Source organism: Bombina bombina, chromosome 5, assembly GCF_027579735.1.
Source record: "Bombina bombina isolate aBomBom1 chromosome 5, aBomBom1.pri, whole genome shotgun sequence".
NCBI classification, from domain to species: domain Eukaryota; kingdom Metazoa; phylum Chordata; class Amphibia; order Anura; family Bombinatoridae; genus Bombina; species Bombina bombina.
In genome coordinates, this window is record NC_069503.1 from 815,698,213 (window position 1) to 815,720,342 (window position 22,130).

The 22,130-nt window shown below is 36.8% G+C and overlaps 1 protein-coding gene across 6 annotated transcripts in view; it reads right to left on the bottom strand.

Moving 5' to 3' along the window:
* The window catches only part of PTPRM (protein tyrosine phosphatase receptor type M), a 1,348,209-nt gene that overhangs the window by 819,380 nt on the left and 506,699 nt on the right, over positions 1-22,130 (bottom strand). For all 6 annotated transcript variants that reach the window (XM_053714931.1, XM_053714930.1, XM_053714929.1 and 3 more), the window contains one exon: positions 5,661-5,954. In XM_053714931.1, the coding sequence (XP_053570906.1) occupies positions 5,661-5,954 (294 nt within the window). The remainder of the gene's footprint in view (positions 1-5,660; positions 5,955-22,130) is intronic.

Consider the following 22,130-nt stretch of genomic DNA (forward strand, 5'->3'; position numbering starts at 1 on the left):
ATATATATATATATATATATATATATATAGAGAGAGAGAGAGAGAGAGAGAGAGAGAGAGAGCAATGTAATCTGAGCCACTACACAAATCTTTGTAATTTAGACAGACTGTGTCTTAGACTTAAAGGGACATGAAACACAATTTTCTTTTATGTTTCTGACAGGGCAGCAGCACTAATGGGAGCTAGCTGAATGCATTGGGTGAGCCAATGGCAAGAGACATATGTGCAGCCATCAGTCAGCAGCACTTGAGCCTGCCTAGGTATGCAACGAATACCAAGAGAATGAAACTAATTAGACAATAGAAGTTAAAGGGATAGTAAACACCAAAAATGGTACTGTTTAAAAAGATACATAATCCCTTTATTTACCATTCCCCAGTTTTGCATAACCAACACTGTTTTATTAATATACTTTTTACCACTGTAATTACCTTGTATCTAAGCCTCTGCAATCGGCCTCCTTATCTCAGATCTTTTGACAGACTGGCATTTCAGGCAATTAGTGCTGACTCTTAAATAACTCCACGTGCATAAGCACAATGTTATCTATATAAAAACGTGAACTAACACCCTCTAGTTCTGAAAATTGGCAAATGCATTCAGATAAGAGGCGGCCTTCAAGGGCTTAGAAATTACCATATGAGTCTACCTAGGTTTAGCTTTTTTTTTTATATTTTATTTATGACCAACAATGGGTACAAAAATAGTGTACATGTCAGTATGCCACACATGGCGAGAAAAGAAAAGTTCTGCAGCAACACAGTGTTACAATGTAGTTTGAGTATACGAGGTTAACATAAGTTTTGTGTTTTAGTGCCAAAATTTGAGACGTGTCAAAACAGATTACACATCCTTTTACACTTTCTATGTAACTACATTGTTGGGTTTTTATAATTAAAAACCTAACAGAGAACAAAATAACAACAACAAAAACAAAACAAAAAACAAAAAAACAAAAACCAAAACGAACAAACAACCAAACATAACTAAAAACCCTAACAATTATAGCTCCTAGGTTTTAATTTAGCCTAACAATACTGGGGTTCCAAGGCTATCAAAAATAAAACAACAATATTGTGACACTATCAAATATAAATCAGACTAATTCAGGTATATGGCCTCTTTTCAATTAGAAATAATATTTGCAATACTATATAGGGGAAGCTTATTATGATATATTGACTAAGCTAAACCAAAAGGCAACCCCCTTTATTAGACATTAGAGTTCTGGTTACCCAGTTAGAGCCCAATGCCAAAGTACCTATGTGTAAGAGTCGTAAACCTAATGCCAACCCGGACTGAGAATGAATAAGTGTACCGCAGGGGTTCAGAGCGTCTCTTATGGGGTTGATAAGCATATGGATTTTTCTGTTTTCTATCTGCATAAGCCCCATTAACAGGCCTGTAAGATCCGGATTTGCTAGTTGAACGTGCGCCCATATTTTCGAGTCCATATGCGCAGTGATTATGTCGGTCATCATATACAGCAAGGGACGCAGGCGGAGCGACAGGAACTTCGGCCGCATTCTTAGCAGGGTAAGCAGTGCTGTGGCCTATCTCCTTTTTAAGGCTTAGTATAGGATCTATGGCTGGAGCTGTAGTAGTCGCTGGGAGAGCCATAGAGAATAGCAGTGAGGTGTTTTTTTAATCCACAGTTGGCGCTATGGCAGGGATCAACCACTCTATGCGGGAGGGAGATGCTCCGGTCGCCAGAATGGTTACCGCTGCTCCCCTCTCTGAGGGAGCTGAGGCTAAAAGACTGGTGTCCAGTCCACTCGTGGGCAGGATGCTGAGCTACCCATCATGCTCTGCAGGGTAGGGTCAGAGATAGACTTCATTTGTCGGCGCGGCTGTTCCGTTGCTCTCACTAATGCGCATAGGTTAGAACAGGACAAGAGGAGCCGGTCTAATTTGGGCAGTAATATGGCTTTTATTTCTTCCAGAGCGTAGGTGTCAATATACATTTCTTTAATGATGAGCATCTCCATTACTTAGGGTCAGAGTAAATTTATGTACAGTGTGGCGGGAAATCACCTGTCACTACGCCAAATGGCTTATTGTTTAAATCTTGCTTAACGGGGGCCAAGGGATAGTATGCCTCGATCCAGTAGAGTTCTCGTGCACAAATATTGCCAAGAGAGGGAAGGATGGCGATGGTTCTAGCCACTTTTAACTTTGAGCTACTCAGAGCATCAGGAGTCCATGGCCATCTTGAAACGCCGCCCACCGGAACTAGGTTTAGCTTTTAACTAAGAATACCAAGAGAACAAAGCAAATTTGATGATAAAAATAATTAGAAAGTGTTTAAAATTGCATGCCTAATCATGACAGTTTAATTTGGACTGTACTATCATTTTAATTTTAAAGTTGAATTATTAAAAAAAAAGTATTTTGGTTCTTGTCCCTTAAACATTAGATACAAACCTGAATTCTCAATAATACAAAAGCTATAGGCCTAATAATAAGACACTAAGCCCTATATTTGACAGCAGAAAAAAAAGAACTGAGATTTAAAACAGTAAAATTCTCATAATGTCATCACATTTTTGGTAGCATGTGAGACATTATAAAGAAACAAAATAAAGAATACACAGTGCCACTCTTCCTTATGGACCAGAGAGAATGCTGAAACCCTAGTTAAACCCTAAAATACCACAACATTCTATATTGAGGCCAAATCTAACTGTTATAATACTTTTACTATGACAGTGTAATGCCATTATTTTAACAACATTGCAGTATGATGAATTACACCTCACAGGATAAATAATCACCTTATGGGGTATATTTATCAATGTGCGAGTGGACATTATACAAAGTAGCGTGTCATGTCCGCTGCACATCGATAAAAGCCGATAGCATACGTTCTTGTGAACTGCTGGTGCAATGCCGCCCCCTGCAGATTTGCGACCAATCGCTAGCAGGGGATGTCAATCAACCCGATCGTATTCGATCGGGTTAATTTCTGTCCGTCGTCTCAGAGCAGGCGGGCAAGTTATGGAGCAGCGGTCTTTAGACCACTTCTTCATAACTTCTGTTTCCGGCGACCCTGAAGGCTCGCCGGAAACAAGGGGCCTCAAACTCCATATGGAACTTAATAAATATGCCCCTATCTCCCTATATTGATATCAATACATGCATAATATGTTAATTAATTTGGTTAAATAAGATAAAGTTATTAATATTAATACATTCATAAAAAAATATTACTAAAAAACGAAAAAAAACTATTATCTGGTCCCCAATCATCATATTTATGAAGAGGCTGGAAAAAGAGCATAAATATTTTGCTCAATCTAACATTTAATTATTTTTTTATTATTTTCAGCTGTGTAGCTGAAAGTGAGGCAAAATGTCTGTTAAAAGTTAAAAGGAAAAATTAAACTTTTATGGTTGAGATAGAGCATGCAGCTTTAGGAGACTTTTTATTTTACTCCTGCTATCAAAATGATAAAAGACTTCTGTTCTCTTGGTATCCTTTGTTGAAAAGGTAGGTTCAGGAGCATCAATGCCTTACTAGGTGCTAGCTGGTGATTGGGGATACACACATATTCCTCTGAACACTGTTTCAGCAGATGTGTTTAGCTAGCTCCCAGTAGTGCACTTCTGCTCTGAAGCTGACTTTAAAGGCTACAGAGAATATATTTAAACAAATTAAACAGGCAGATGAAATCACACTCCCAGAGGGGTTGGAAAAGGGAGATATAGGTACCGAAAATTGCTCTCTCTAAATATCGGGCTTTTTACATACAGAGATAAGATAATGACACATATGTGTGTATAAAGAATGAGTTCTACTTTCAAAGTATAAAAATAGCTATTTCATACAAAAAAGTGAACATAAAAGCATTCCCCATACATGTTATACACAGCAGCTGGTATATCAAGTCATTGCAAACACAACAAGGGGGACCCAATTTTACAGTACACTGTCCCTTTAAGCATTTCTTTTTGCATTTTTACATGTTTTATGTATAATTAAACCAAAAATGGTATTATATCTAGAAAAATATTATCGTTAATAAACTAATAATCTTTTTATACCATTTGTATGGTTTAATATTCTTTTATTGCACAAAATCTAAAAGTGTACAATTTAGAACCCACCTCAGCTGACTGTGCATCAGGTAACATAATTATGTCACATAAATAAAAACACATATATAATACATAATAATTCTGGGGAAAAAAATCTTCAACACATTTTTTTTACCAAAAATATAAATAAAATGACAGATAAAAATACAGATGTTTTTTTTTTTAATATAAATTATGTAAAAATAATCCACAGTTCCCAAAACTATTTGCACATTCAACAAAAATAATCCATCCTTTATTAGAAATATTTATTAGAGCCATTTTAAAACAGTGCCCCAAAATGATGATTTAACGTCTCTTTTAGCAGAGATAACCTCTTCCTGTAAGCCACATTTGCATTTAAGTCTGTTCTCCCTCCTCCTTCTCCTTCCAGTAAAAACAGTATTATAACAATTACATTGTTACAGTTCATGATTATGCTGCATAGCACATTTAATATAGTAATCTTAAACAGCTGTTTTATACATTTATCATTGCAATATATTAATCATACTTTTATATGTGTTGTGATAAATGTAATTGATTTCAGAACCTACATTTAAGGCACATAAATGCCATATTATCAAATTTACATTATACTCTTGATATCTTTTGTTGAAAGGCTCAGGTGATGCAGTGCACTGCTGGAATCTAGTTGGTAATTGGTGGCTACACACATTGGCCCAGATGTGTTCAGAAAGGTTCAAGTAGTGCATTGCTGCCAGGGGAGTAACTAGACCTTACTGGTCCCCAGAGCAAAGGTGTCCTCCATTTCTACAGCACCTTTTACAAAGCACCACAAACTCTAATGGTATAAATCATCAGCACACCCGATTAATAATAGACACCCATATTCCACAGAAGTGGGTCTGCTTCTCCTTGGAAAGTCTGTGAAAGACAATATTACATTTTACAGCCTTCCTGTTCAAATATGGTGGCAGATTTTTCTGTCCAGCAACAAACTGGTGGCCATCTTGAAGACCCTGCTACCATATTTGTAACAGCAAATCCATACATTTTTGTTATGCTGTAAGCCCTATTTTGCAGAGGGGGTGCACAGAGAGGCCAGACATAATGCAGACAGAGCCCTGGGCCACATCAGGTCCACAGTGGTGATACCACCTCTGTGCAAGATGGGCCCCTAGAGGCATGGGCCAGTTCTCAGTTATGAGACCCTTGTCGCTACACCCCTGATTACTGTTCTGGACTGGAGATGACTTTAACGCCTTTGTAGGGGTTAAACACATACAGTAGTTATATGCAAGTGCAATAGTAACATTTTGATAATAATTATTACAATGTACTGCCTATAATTATGTTTATTTTTGTTATACTGTCCCTTTAAATCCTAGAAAGTACTAAGATACACTTTAGAAAATAATCACTGATTAGTAAGCAGATCTGACACTGCTCTAAGTTGGTGACATACCTAACAAGCACAATGACAATTTTATATTCTCTCAATACAGGAACATTTGTTTGAAACCTTCTTCTCTGTAGTACTAAATCTGCATTTAATTAATTCAAACTCTAACAATATATATACACCATGATGCTTATGCATTTTATGGTTTGCACTCACCAGCACATTTTGTTCGAGTCCTCAGTGCTGGTCCAGGAGAGCCGGTTCCTCCTTTCCCTGGCCTGGTTAACAGGACACTTATCTCATATTCTGTGTCAGGATCAAGATGACCGATCTTATAACTGGGAGAGTCTACAGGCTGTATGTCATACCAGCTGCCACTTGTGGTACGATATTCCACCTCTCTCTCTATGATGGGACCATCACCATTAATTGAGTTTGCATTCAGCTGGATCCACAGGTAGGTTGCTCCCACTGATGAAAGCTGAGGTGGTGCAATGGGAACAGGTGGCTCTTAAAATAAAAAAATAATAAATACTTATTTAATAGTGTGTTATATTGATAAAAAAACATTTATAATGATGGTCTTATTACAAATGTTTACAACAATATGCTCATGATTTGAATTGTCACGACATCACAAATGCCATGGACCACTACTAATACACTTGGGCCTAGATTTGGAGTTTGGCGGTAGATGGGCTGTTAACGCTACGCGGGCTTCTTTCTGGCTGCACCATAAAATTAACTCTGGTATCGAGAGTCCCAAAAAATGCTGCGTTAGGCTCCAAAAAAGGAGCGTAGAGCATTTTTACCGCAAATGCAACTCTCGATACCAGAGTTGCTTACGGACGCGGCCAGCCTCAAAAACGTGCTCGTGCACGATTCTCCCATAGGAAACAATGGGGCTGTTTGAGCTGAAAAAAAACCTAACACCTGCAAAAAAGCAGCGTTCAGCTCCTAACGCAGCCCCATTGTTTCCTATGGGGAAACACTTCCTACGTCTGCACCTAACACTCTAACATGTACCCCGAGTCTAAACACCCCTACCCTTACACTTATTAACCCCTAATCTGCCGCCCCCGCTATCGCTGACCCCTGCATTATATTATTAACCCCTAATCTTCCGCTCCGTAAACCGCCGCAATTTACATTATCCCTATGTACCCCTAATCTGCTGCCCCTAACACCGCCGACCCCTATATTATATTTATTAACCCCTAACCTGCCCCCCACAACGTCGCCGCCAGCTACTTACAATAATTAACCCCTAATCTACCGAGCGGACCTGAGCGCTACTATAATAAAGTTATTAACCCCTAATCCGCCTCACTAACCCTATCATAAATAGTATTAACCCCTAATCTGCCCTCCCTAACATCGCCGACACCTAACTTCAATTATTAACCCCTAATCTGACGACCGGAGCTCATCGCTACTATAATAAATGGATTAACCCCTAAAGCTAAGTCTAACCCTAACACTAACACCCCCCTAACTTAAATATAATTTAAATCTAACGAAATTAATTAACTCTTATTAAATAAATTATTCCTATTTAAAGCTAAATACTTACCTGTAAAATACATCCTAATATAGCTACAATATAAATTATAATTACCTACAATTAACCTAACACTACACTATCAATAAATAAATTAAATACAATTGCTACAAATAACTACAATTACATAAACTAACTAAAGTACAAAAAATAAAAAAGAACTAAGTTACAAAAAATAAAAAAATATTTACAAACATAAGAAAAATATTACAACAATTTTAAACTAATTACACCTACTCTAAGCCCCCTAATAAAATAACAAAGACCCCCAAAATAAAAAAATGCCCTACCCTATTCTAAATTAATAGAGTTAAAAGCTCTTTTACCTTACCAGCCCTGAACAGGGCCCTTTGCGGGGCATGCCCCAAGAAAATCAGCTCTTTTGCCTGTAAAAAAAAACATACAATACCCCCCCCCCAACATTACAACCCACCACCCACATACCCCTAATCTAACCCAAACCCCCCTTAAATAAACCTAACACTAAGCCCCTGAAGATCTTCCTACCTTGTCTTCACCATCCAGGTATCACCAATCCGTCCTGGCATCCGGTGCTGAAGAGGTCCAGAAGAGGCTCCAAAGTCTTCCTCCTATCCGGCAAGAAGAGGACATCCGGACCGGCAAACATCTTCTCCAAGCGGCATCTTCGATCTTCTTCCATCCGGTGCGGAGCGGGTCCATCTTGAAGCAGCCGACGCGGATCCATCCTCTTCTTCCGGCGTCTCCCGACGAATGACGATTCCTTTAAGGGACGTCATCCAAGATGGCGTCCCTCGAATTCCGATTGGCTGATAGGATTCTATCAGCCAATCGGAATTAAGGTAGGAATATTCTGATTGGCTGATGGAATCAGCCAATCAGAATCAAGTTCAATCCTATTGGCTGATCCAATTAGCCAATCAGATTGAGCTCGCATTCTATTGGCTGATTATTAGGGGGCTTAGAGTAGGTGTAATTAGTTTAAAATTGTTGTAATATTTTTCTTATGTTTGTAAATATTTTTTTATTTTTTGTAACTTAGTTCTTTTTTATTTTTTGTACTTTAGTTAGTTTATGTAATTGTAGTTATTTGTAGCAATTGTATTTAATTTATTTATTGATAGTGTAGTGTTAGGTTAATTGTAGGTAATTGTAGGTATTTTATTTAATTAATTTATTGATAGGGTAGTGTTAGGTTTAATTATAACTTAGGTTAGGATTTATTTTACAGGTAATTTTGTTATTATTTTAACTAGGTAACTATTAAATAGTTCTTAACTATTTAATAGCTATTGTACCTGGTAACAATAATTACCAAGTTGCCTGTAAAATAAATATTAATCCTAAAATAGCTACAATATAATTATAATTTATATTGTAGCTATATTAGGATGTATTTTACAGGTAAGTATTTAGCTTTAAATAGGAATAATTTATTTAATAAGAGTTAATTAATTTCGTTAGATTTAAATTATATTTAAGTTAGGGGGGTGTTAGTGTTAGGGTTAGACTTAGCTTTAGGGGTTAATCCATTTATTATAGTAGCGATGAGCTCCGGTCGTCAGATTAGGGGTTAATAATTGAAGTTAGGTGTCGGCGATGTTAGGGAGGGCAGATTAGGGGTTAATACTATTTATGATAGGGTTAGTGAGGCGGATTAGGGGTTAATAACTTTATTATAGTAGCGCTCAGGTCCGCTCGGCAGATTAGGGGTTAATAAGTGTAGGCAGGTGTCGGCGACGTTGAGGGGGGCAGATTAGGGGTTAATAAATATAATATAGGGGTCGGCGGTGTTAGGGGCAGCAGATTAGGGGTACATAAGGATAACGTAGGTGGCGGCGCTTTGCGGTCGGCAGATTAGGGGTTAATTATTGTAAGTAGCTGGCGGCGACGTTGTGGGGGGCAGGTTAGGGGTTAATAAATATAATACAGGGGTCGGCGGGGTTAGGGGCAGCAGATTAGGGGTACATAAGTATAACGTAGGTGGCGGTCGGCAGATTAGGGGTTAAAAAAATTTAATCGAGTGGCGGCGATGTGGGGGGACCTCGGTTTAGGGGTACATAGGTAGTTTATAGGTGTTAGTGTACTTTAGGGTACAGTAGTTAAGAGCTTTATAAACCGGCGTTAGCCCAGAAAGCTCTTAACTCCTGCTTTTTTCCTGCGGCTGGAGTTTTGTCGTTAGAGCTCTAACGCTCACTTCAGAAACGACTCTAAATACCGGAGTTAGAAAGATCCCATTGAAAAGATAGGATACGCAATTGACGTAAGGGGATCTGCGGTATGGAAAAGTCGCGGCTGAAAAGTGAGCGTTAGACCCTTTAATCACTGACTCCAAATACCGGCGGTAGCCTAAAACCAGCGTTAGGAGCCTCTAACGCTGGTTTTCACGGCTAACGCCAAACTCCAAATCTAGGCCTTAGTTACCACCCTTATATATAGGAATATGTAGTTTCTCACTACTTTTATTATTATTATCTTGTAGAACACTATCACTTAATACAGTGCATATCAGACTGTTGGTGTTAATATTATACGGTCCCTGCAGCTAATATGTATCACTAATCACATTACATTTCTCACTGACACAAGACAAGAGGAGGTGACTCAAAACACAATATCCATTATAATGACAGTATATTTTTAACACTGTATACTCAGAGCTTAGGATTTAAGCATTATCACTTCATCATACCTCCTTACAGATATTGTATACACCACAACGATGTGTATATTATCATTATCTACATCTGATAAACTCGGGTAATTCCCCTGTAACTATCACGTCAAAGGAGTGGGCGTTTTTAGTTTGACGATTTCATCATCAATTCTATGTAGGACCAATCACACGCAATAACAGGCGGCCTCATTTGACGATAATATATACATACACATCTGATGTCTATATCTACGTAAACGTGAAGTTTTTTGGCACAGACAAATTGCTCCTATAGAGTTGAAGCCCTGTTTAAAATACTGGGGTTACACGGACTCAGCTTAGGTAGTTATGACTATTTGAACAAGCCACCCCAGTTTTGTGAATACGACGAGTGGAAATACAGGTGATCGACTGTCTTTTATATTTATATACATTACGATTCACTTTATTATTTCTAAATAACACTATTGCTTTTTAGGTGTATTGGTACCTATCAATACATACAATCAAACAATATTTTACAAGTATGAGGGTCCTTATTATGATTAGTTTTTTTTAATATATATTTATATTTACTCTGTATCACAGGTATGGCAGTGTAGGTGTGTGGAAATAAAGGGTTTTTATTGGCTAATGAATATGTTTGGAAGAGGCGAGACCATTACACTTGTGGGTAGTAAACTAGAGGTATTGCATTATGGGTGTGTGGAAACAAAGGGTTCCTATTGGTTAATGAATGTGTTTGGAAGGGGTGTGATTAACACACCTGTAGGTAGCATAGCCCTATTTAAGGGCAGTTTTAGTTTGTATGTAACATGCCTGATGAAACGGTTATCACCGAGAAACGCGTTGCATGGTTTCTCTATATGCTAAATGATTATACCACCTTAAGCATGAGCTGTTTTTAAACTGTGTTTTTAATAAATCACTTGGATATTTTTAACTCTCAATGCATAGTATTAATCTCTGAGCCTACACTACCTTTTTGTGTGAATCCCTTCCATCCCGGTTACCTGCCTTTTGTTCCTGATCCGGTGAGGCCTTATACTGTGGGGAATCGATCGGATAGTGATCAGCTAGCTGGACTGCTGTAGAAATCCAGCCTGCTTCTATTGGCATGACTGAATGCCATTTTTGAATGTGAGTACCCTGTATGCAACTTCTTGCTTACATCATACATTGTACTTCTGATTCGCACATGTGGCGCCTCTTTCTGTTTTTTATCACACATCGTAGATCTTCCATCCTTGATGATGAAGTAAGAGAGCTGCCTATTAATTCCCTACATCAAGCTTATCATTCTATGGATACCATCTGAAGTTTGGACTTGAAGTTTGGACTTTGGGCTATAAGTAATTATACTTATGATTTTTGCATCTTAATCCTTTTGGCACCATATACCCATTTTATGGGACTACGGGACACTTTATTATTATCATAATAATACTATTAGCTTATGTGCCTTTATACTCTCAACAGTCCTTCCTATACTTATCTTTGCTTTTATCACCATTAGCGCCTCCTAGAGAATTTATATAATAATTTCGCCATATTTTGTTATATTATCCTTTTATATTTGTGTTATAGGACGGGAACTTCTTTTAACCCTAGCTCTGACCCCAATAACTAAGCCTTACAAAAACCACTAACCCTAATCCCAATGCTTAGTTTTAAACTTGGTTCCTAACCCTTATTCTGTCTCAAGTCCTAAACCTAATCCATATCACAACCCCTAGCCTCAAACACTAGCTGTAACCACAATATCTAGCCCTAAACCTAACAAGAATCTTTAGCCCTAACCATAATCCCTAGTCTTAACCCAGATCTCTAGCCATTAGATAAATCCTTAGCCCTGTCAACAATCAGTCTTAACCACAATCTCTAGCCATAATACAATTATTAGTTCTATCCACAAACTGTAACCCAAACTCCAATCCCTAACTCTAATCATTATTTCTAACCCAATATTTGACCCTAACCCCAGTCTTTAACACTGACCCATTTCCTTAGCTCTAACTCTAGTCTCTAGCCCTAACCCTTGTCCCTAACCTTAACCCGAATAACTAGTCTTAAACCCAGTACTTAACCATAATCCAAATCCCTAGATTGTTCATAGTTATTCATGAATGTAAAGGAGACAAGACCAAAACATGACAGATAATTGATTCAATATTGGTGACGAGTATGCATTCTTGTGTAATGTCCCCTCTGCTGTGCCAGGGGCTCTGTGGCGTCTGACACAACTGATATTCATATTGCCTGCTGAGCCTATCACACATGCACACAGCACTTACGGTGATGGGGAATTTAACAACAGCAGTTAAATAGACAGTCTACTGTTTATTGTTTATTGTTTAAAAGCATAGATAATCCCTTTATTACCCATTCCCCAGTTCTGCATTACCAACACTGTTATATTAATATACTTTTTTCCTCTGTGATTATCTTGTATCCCAGCCTCTTCAGACTGCCCCTTATCTCAGTTCTTTTGACAGACTTGCATTTTAGCCAATCAGTGCTGACTCTTAAATAACCCCACAGGAGCAAACACAATGTTATCTATAAGGCACACATGAACTAGCACTGTCTAACTGTGAAAACCTGTCAAAATGCACTGAGATAAGAGGTGGCCTTGTAGGGCTTCAAAATGAGCATATGAGCATACATAGGTTTAGCTTTCAACAAAGAATACCAAGAAAAACAAAATTTGATGTTACAAGCAAATTGGAAAGTTGTTTAAAATTGCATGCCTCATCTGAATCACAAAAGTTTAATTTTGACTAGACTGTTCTTTAAGTACCATATTGAGAAGCACAATTTTATTATACAGCTGTATAGTATTGATTGCGAATGATATTCATTTAGTTTGCAAATGACATACAGATGCTTAACCATGCATCCACAATGGGTCATTTTGTTGTGAAATAATCTACAGTAAATCTCACACATGTACGATACAATTCCTTCCTACATTGAAATGTACAATCACAATTAGCTGCTTTCTGTTTTATTTTGCTTTCTACAGCTGCTGAAAGTAGTTTATGATCACTACACAAAACAACTTTCCCTGTATCACCAACATATTGATTTACTGTAACATGCCTAGAGCTGATCTGTGCTGACAAACAGTCTAACGATGCTGAGATGCAACTGCTTTAAGTGCTTTACAGACCAGGAGTATTGTAATATGAACATGGTAAAGAGACACGTTAGTGGTATTTAAAACACACAGCAGAACAACTCCCATAAGCTAACATAGAACCGCGTCACAAATCGGTATCACATATTCAGCGCAAGGACTTATGCGGCGAAAATGGAGACATTTTACTCCATTTTCACCTTGCCACACATAGGCAGGCCCAGCAAGACTTGTGCTGAGTATGTCAGCACCGTAACCCCCTGAAAATAGTAACTAACACCTAACGCATGCGCAATATCTATCTACTTGTCAACCGTCATCCCCCACGGCAATAACTAATAAACTATATTAACCCCTAATCCGCACATCGCAAAACATCTAATTAACCACTAAGCCGCCATCACCCCACAACACAATATACCTAAATAAACTAGTAACCCCTAATCCGCCATTCACCCATATCACAAAAATCTATTAAAACTATTAACCCCTAAACCACCATCCCCACCAACGCAATAAACGTAATTAACCTATTAACCCCTAATCCGCCAAACCCACACAACGCAATAATCCTAATAAAACCATTAACCCCTAAACCGCCAAACCGACACAACGAAAATAACAAATTAAATTACGAAGCCCCCTAACCTAACACCCCCTAAATTAACCCCAATTACCAAAATTAAAAAATACTAAGTTGCAAACAAAATATAAAAGCTAACATTACTTAAAAATAAAATCTAAAAAAAACAAAAACCTAAATCTAACCCCCAGATAGGTACTCAGGGTTCCTGAAGCCCGGTGGTGACGTCTTCTTCCAAGTGGCAATATCTTCTATCTTCTTCCAGGAACAAGCAGGCGCGGAGCAGAGGGCGGAAATTAAGACCAGTGACCGCGGAACTGAAGACCGGAGATGGCGGAACTGAAGACCGGCGACGACTGAGCCATGGAGCATTAAGATCTTTTTCGTAGATCACCACCGCACACTGAGGATTGAATTCAAGGTATGCGTTTCAATATGGGGTACCTTGAATTCCAATTGTCTGATTTGACTCTTTAAATTCAAATCAGCCAATAGGATGAGAGTTACTGAAATCTTATTGGCTGATTTGATTCTTAAATTTTTTTTTATTTTTTTTTTAGATTAGGGTTGAATGCTGAATGCCCTTTTAAGGACAATACTCATACAAATGCCCCTTTAGGGGCAATTGGTAGTTTAGGATTTTTTAGTGGTGGGTGGGGGTTTTTACTATTAGAGGGGGGAATTAGTATTTTTTTAAGGTAAAAGAGCTGTTTAATTTAGGGCAATAACCTATGAAAGGCCCTTTTAAGGGCTATTGGTAGCTTAGCATTAGATTAGGGGGTGTTTTTATTTTGGGGGGGGGGCTTTTTTATTTTCATAGGGATTAGGTTTCATTTTTTAATTTTTGATAATTTGGTTTATTATTTTATGTAATAATAGAATTTTTTATTTTTTGTAATCTTAGATTAATTTAATCTTAGTTTTTTTTTTTTGTTTTTTTTTTAAATAATTGGGGTTAATTTAGGGGGTGTTAGGTTAGGGGGCTTAGTAATTTAATAAGTTATTTGCATTGTGTGGGTTTGGCGGTTTAGGGGTTAATAGCTTTTTTAGGATTATTGGGTTGTGTGGGTTTGGCGGTTTAGGGGTTAGTAGCTTTTTTAGGATTATTGGGTTGTGTGGGTTTGGTGGTTTAGGGGTTAATAGTTTTATTAGGATTTTTGTGTTGTGTGGGTTTGGGGGATTAGTGGTTAATAGATTTATAAGGTTTGTTGTGATGTGGGTTGATGGCGGATTAGGGGTTAATAGTTTTAATAGGTACTTTGCAATGTGGGTTAATGGCAGATTAGGGGTTAATAGTGACTTTGCAATGTGGGTGAATGGCAGATTAGGGGTTAATACATTTATTAGGTAGTTTGCGATGTTGGGTTGGCGGATTTAGGGTTTAATACTTTTATTAGGTAGATTGCGATGTGTGTGAATGGAGGATTAGGGGATAATAGTTTAATTAGGAATATTGCGTTGTGGGGGGTTGTGGGTTTAAGGGTTAATACATTTATTATTAGTTCCGATGTGGGTTTGATGGCAGATATAGGGGTTTTACGTGTCGGCTTTATTTTTGGGAGGCGTGTTAGACTTGTATGGGAGAATTTACAATTGTTTTTTTTCTTAGGTGCCGGCAGTTTCTAAAGTGCTGTACATCACTGGCGACTCCAGAAATTTGTATTTACGCTCATTTCTGGACATCGCTAGTTTATCCGACTTACGGCACTTTATGAACTGCTGGCGCCGTATATATGATACCCCGATGTGCGAGGTGAAATTACGGGCGGCGCGGGTTTGTTGTGCTGAAGCCTGCGCTGTATATGTAATCTCGCCCTATATATGTACTTTACCTCTAACAGTTTTGCCATCATAAAGCATTATGTGCATCAAACATTCCTATGGTATCATAAGATGATTGTAGAATGGCTTCTGGTGTGACCTACTTAATTAGCTTAGTTCTCTGTAGGCTTTCTATTTGTAAAAAGTGTTGTACCATCATAGCCAGACATAATGTTAATGGTTTTAAAATTGAAAGCCTCACTGGGATTCAGCTACAATTTCCAGACCTGTCCCTGCAAATCCCCCACAGTAAAAGCTTGTTAGCATGGAACGGTTATCTTTGTAGTGATTTAGTTAACACTTATGTGCAAAAGCCATGTAACTATAAACACTTCCGACTAAACTCCAAATCATTTAACATCAATTTAAATGATTAAGCTACTTCTTGAACCAGGACGTGATCCAATGCCTTCATGGAGATTCCTTAGGCAATTGTGTAGCCACGCTGAAAGTGCAGTTAATTACTTTCAAGTTTCCCTCTCCATTTAGCTCTGTTGAACTGAAATGCAAACTCAGGAGCAAGGTCATAAAGGTTACTAGATACACCAATTAGGTTATGGTGTTACAAGCTTTTCAGAACCACTTTGTTTTATTACTTTGTGTGATCCCTTGGGTTATTTGTTTAAACTTGCACTAGGCTAAACAATGCAATGAGGCTGTATCATCTTGAAGGCTAAAGATCACAGAAAGCAATTTGTTTTTAATGGAAAAAGTATATGTTTTACAGTTTACACAGAATAACCTCTTCATTAAGGTAGCGGGTCGATTCTAACATTATTTTATCTCTATGATATTAAGCAGTCATTTATTATATTTGTAATACAAAATAATATGATTTCTATTTAAAGTTACATACACAATTATTATTGAGAGACAAAATTATTTTACAGTTAGGTGCTTTGGAAAGTTGCTTGATATTTCTTAATCTAAAATAATAGTCATTTAAATATTAAGACTTGATAAATTGATGGTGGAACATCCACATTTACTTCATTTTAAAGATATTTATTCCTCATATACTTATGAGAGTCACTTTTAAAGAAGGGTCACTCTCAAAAGTATTGCACAAAGGATACATGGGGTACTTATTTGTGTAAAATAAATCTTTATTTTACAACATTTAAAACATAATAGTGTCTGACAAACATTAACCGTTGACAATACCCATCTAGATGCATGGTGCTGTTAGTGACAATGGCAGGTGTTTGTCAGATTATGTTTTTCATTTTGCAAAAAATTGTCTTAATTTACTTAAAGAGTATTAAAAATATATAGGCCCAGATTACAAGTGAAGCAATATTTTTTATCACTCATAAGTGCTAACTCTGCTCAAGGTAAAAAAATTATCGCTGGTATTACAAGTTGAAAGTAAAAAGTTAGCACGAATGAAAGACTTAGGTGAGCTAGTTTCAGGACTTCGGATATCATTATCACTCTAACTACCCCTCCACATAGACATCTATGGGGCACACTAAAGAAAGCCTTTTCATTTTATCTCTCCCATGCTAACCCAAAACTATGCTAGACCAACTGTGCTAAAGCTCAAGGTGCATAAGGAATTCTTTAAATTCCTATGTTCTTCATATCTCTCGCTCTCATATTTATACAAATATAAAGATACTTTTGAGCCCTTTCCAGTCAAACACCTTGCCATATACAATATGCCTTTTAACCCTTTTCTAGCACTATTTGGGATTTTGTTTGGGTGAAACCCATAACTTTCAACTTGTAATATCAGCGCTATGTTTTGCAGGCTCTATATCCATTGAAATTAATGGGTGCACTATAGCAATGTCAGCCACACTAAACCTTCTCTGGTTGATCTGATTGCTTACAATATCAAGTTGCTTGCTAATATTAGTATGGTTTAGTGATACTGCTTATCGCATCCCGCTCTAGCATTAGCGTGCCAATTGTAATCTGGCACATTTTATGCCAACTGCTTTACAATATTATCAGTTAATATTACAATATTTTGCATTTAGTTTGAAATGTCTCAGACTTTGAGAAGTTCTATTCTTGGTTGTGGTGTTTTTTGAAAATGTATATGGTTCCAAAAATGATCTACATGCAATTAAGATCAATTACAGTGAAAATAAGTTCACTATGCAGTGAATGGGACACCATGTTATGTAGTAGCAGACCTAATCAACAGAGGGCCCTGGTGCAAAAAAAGTTTTTGACCCCCGAAGGTAAAACAGTAATAAGCAAAAGAAATAAAATACATGATTCTCTGTATAATGATTACAAGTGTATACACACTGATAGTGAACTTTATACTGAGGGCAAGAGTTACCATGAGGCAAATGCTTTAATTGGTTGCAGGCTCACTTATCTGATAACTCGCCATTTTGGAGTTGGTGGATGAAAATTACCCTAAATCATTTGACTGGGGTGATTGACAAGCCCTACTCTCAAGTAATTGGTGTGTGGGTGGACTTGCAAAAGCATTCACCAGTGCAATGTTAAATATGGGGAACAAATGCACTCCACAATCTGCGATCAAAGGCGAACAGATTCGCAACATGTGAATCCTGTCTGCTCGCAGATTGATAAATCTTGTCCTGAGTATTTTTACACTGGCAGCAAGCACACTATGCTGTATAATGATGTGAGTTTCTGTACAATATATCCTGATGAGTACACTGCTCTGTATAAATATGATGAGTATGTATGATGAATATGCTGTGCTGTATAATAATGGAATATCTTTACACTTATAGTGAACGCACTGCACTGTATAATGATGTCAGTACCTATACACTGATGATATAGTTGGTGTTTAGTGGCTATGCACATATGCATCTGGTCATTGGCTTAGCTCATGTTTTCAGCTAGCTCCAAGTAGTGTATTGTTGCTCCTGAAGTTTACTCTTTAGCTAAAAATACCAAGAGAATGAAACAAATTTGATAGAAAATATAAACTGCTTAAAACTGTATGCTCTCTTACTTTAACTATCCCTTTAAACAATTAAAATGTGTTAATGTGAGATGTACCAAAAATAATGTTTTTTTTACTAAAAAAATATGTTGTCTCACAGGAGCTAGATACCCTTAAATACAGAGTAATAGACTGGGACTAAGAAACTTCTTTATGACTTGTAAAAGTTTGTTATACTTAATAACTGTGTGATAGTAACTGGAGCATAATTGACTAGACTAATCATTAATATATTTCCGTAGCACAAAAGCAAAGTACAGCTCCACAATAATCCTGAAGAAACTGTCCTTTAATGTTTTTAGAGGACAATTTAACTGACATTTTGTTAATGCTGCTGGAGAATTGCAGATATTATTCACACAGTCTTAGGGAAAGCTTTATCTTTTAATGTCATAATATTTTTTCATGTTTGTGATAAGTAAAGCATTTTATCGCTAAATAGAGCTTGCTCAATTTCTTTAACAAACACAGAGAGTACATTGAGTCACATTCTTTCAAAAACACAAAGAATTCTGAAGATTTGACTATTTCAAAGAACACATAAGAACTTAATATTTTAATAAAATGTCTTCAGTGCTTTAAAAAGCATTGTTCTGATATAATCTGAAATCCTCCTGCAGGCTTTAAATGAAAACGACTAAGCTATAGAATGATTTTTTTTTTCTTTCTTAGAAGCAACAAATTGAAGTCTCTGGTGAAGGAACTAGGCTTTGTACAGAAGTGGGTCACCAGAAATACAGATGGTTTCCCCTATGTGCCCTCTGCTAAATGCTGAAAACTGACTTCTAAAAGCTTCTGGACACCTGGGTTTTCCTTAGCTGAACTCAATAAGCAGGTTGAACCTTGCAATAATCGCACATCTATTCAGACAGCATGGTTGGAGCGCCCTTTGTCTGTTTATTAAGGCATCTGTGACCAGGTCAGTGTTAGAAATGTTTAGCCAGTGAACCAGATGTACTACTCTTACATGCTTTTCCAAACACATTAAATCAATACTGACCTGATGCTTCCATTTTGTTGGTCATGTATTTCAATAACACCAAGAAGAAAAACAAAAATATGCTGTCTTTTTGGGGGAAAAATGAGTTTTCTCATCTTCCATTATATCCTTTGGATTTAGATATGGATTAATGTCATGTTTGGTCTGGTTTATAAACTAAAATATAAGTACCAAAGTAAAATTCTTTATGATAAAACCGATGGGCAATTAAAGGGATTGGTAATATGGAAAACTGATTCATTTAGCTTAAAAAATCAATACACATTCACAGGATTTACAGCAGGGAACGGTTAAACTTCTGTGAGTCAGGCATCAAGTTTATTGATTTTTGTATAGAAATCTATGGGCAAACAGATTATTGTATTACTGAAGGGCACATATTTTGTGGTTGTAATCTGTAAACTAGAAACTTCCATGGAGTGTGATATAAAACAATAATATACAATAATATCAACATAAGGGAATGTTGATATCAATAATATTGTGGAACTGAATGCATCCTGATTTTCTTTTATTTCTTGCCTATCCTGTGTTTTTACATGGATAAAATGTATTTCTCGATATTTCATGTTTGGTCCAGATTTCTGTTATAAGTGGTGCTCTTTTTCTGAATATTTAGGGTGATGGTCCTCTGCTTATCTGGTATCATAAATACCTCATTAATTTAAACTAAAGAAGATAGATACCCAGGATATAATAAACCTTGTATATAAAGAAAGGGACTTCAGCACTCTTTTAAGTATTAATAATGTATTATTTTATGCACACACATTCACTGATAAGGAAAAACCACTGTTGCGGCATAAAAAACACACAGATACCCCTACAAAAAATACAAATATATATATATATATATATATATATATATATATATATATATACAAATAGTGACATATAAAAAATGCAAAACTGAATAGCATATATAACAAATGCTAATATAGACAGTTCTGGCATCCCAGATACAAGGTTCTTAACATGCAACACCCTACTGCTCCAAACCCTGTGTCTTAACAGGCAATGTCTGGGCAGGTTGCCATGGGGATCTATGCATGTTAGGCAGATTGGACCTCAGAAGTAATTAGCCTAATTGTGCTTAATAAAGAAGGGATGACAGCCACAGATAAAATGTTTGCACTCTGCGTTTATAATGGGTCATATGGACAGAGTTCCCAATTGTTCAATCCTGCTTACCCAAATTAGCAGAAGGCAAGGTTGGATTGGCCTACCAGGATACCAGGAGATTTCCCGGTTGGCTGCAGAAGCTGGGGCTGGAAAGCTACAATTTAAAGGGGTGATTAATAGATGAAATTGGGTTGCAGGGTGCCTATATAACAGCAACCTGGCACTTTTGTTTAATACAAACCAATATATTTTAATTCTTAAATAAATATTGGGGGAAGGAATATCCTAGTAATCAGGTGTGCAAATTCTACTGGCTTAACGAAAAATAGGGCTGGTCTCCAAATTTTCCAGGGCTGCTTTTTATTCCCAGTCCGGCCCTGGCAGAAAGCCAACTCCAACAGGAACATTTGGCTTATTTGCACTAAGCATCTGGTCCTTAAATAAATTCTTAGCTTGCAATCTAAACCTCTAGAGATATTTGTATTTCCTGTAAACAGATTCTTCTAGACCTCAGGAGTTAAACATTTATTTAGAGTTTTATATTAGCTGATATGTGAACTCAGCAATAAAATGCAATAATAACCTATATCACACAGTTTTGTTTACTTTTTTGTATTTATATTTTTATTGAGGGTGAAAAAGTTTACTAACGTAAAATGCATGGTACAATCATCAATTCAAATATATGTTGTGTAATTATAAACATATAATGCACCTTATACAGAAATAAAATAATTTTCCCCCTCATTTTCCCCTATTCTTAACATGGTAGATCACTCTTGGATCTTAGATATGAAAACAGTACTTTAAAGGGGTTTAACATAAAGCGGTAATATAATATACACAGAAAAATTGCATCTCTGAGAATAACCATGCTTCCTATTTAAAGATGGAAGATGCAAAATCCCTAATTGGGGACTTGTTTGAGAGATATAAACAATAATACAAATACAATCAAGTCCTATATATTGAATAACAATGGAAATGGGTGTTCAAGTATACCTCTGTAATATCTTTGAGACAGTATTTAGCGACAGATTAAGTTTAAGGGAACAGATTAAACAGCAATGCTCCCCAATTGGGGTGATCTATTGGTTATTTGTTGGGTGATAAATGCTAAGACCTACGGTATGTGTTAGAGAACATTCTAATATATAGCAGGGGAAGGAGATTAGTTGTTCTGTTATACTAAGGGAGATGTAACTGCCTTACATGTGGACAGTGCAACACTTTGATTTTAGGAGCCCTTACTTTATCTATATAGCGTAAGATGTCTCCCTAGAGGCCCCCCACTAAACCCCACGGAAAACATAAAATGTAATTAAGGACATTATGAAAGTAGCAGTACTCACTATGTAAGACTGATAAAAAGTAAATATACAAGGCATTATTCAGGGTATGTTAGCAAGGTAAAGAGAAAAAACTTTGTGTAACGTAAAGATAATGATTTAAACATCATAGTTGTCAATTAACTGTAACAAAATGCTCAATTTACTTAATGATAAATTTAAGGAGAGAACATTGTTAGTCAGGGACAATTCCTGGTGTTTTGTTTTTTTCCTTGAAGGTAAATATAACCCTTTCCACAGCTCCAGCCGCAAACCGCAGGAAGTAGGATGGTTTGGTATGAAAACACTAAAGGAACCTCTGTGGTATATTATCAGTATTATTGACAATGTTGACTTATATTCTACCCTTATAACTATAACATTGTTAGGTATAATATGTGTCTAATACACCCAGTATGTTAATAGAAAGCTTACAGTAGACTTCTGTTCTTACACATAGTCCACAGAGGGAAACATCGTCCCAGTGTCCCAGTTCTAACCATCAAATCATGACAAGAATGCTGAGATGGTGATGCTGAGATTTCTGAGCTATCAT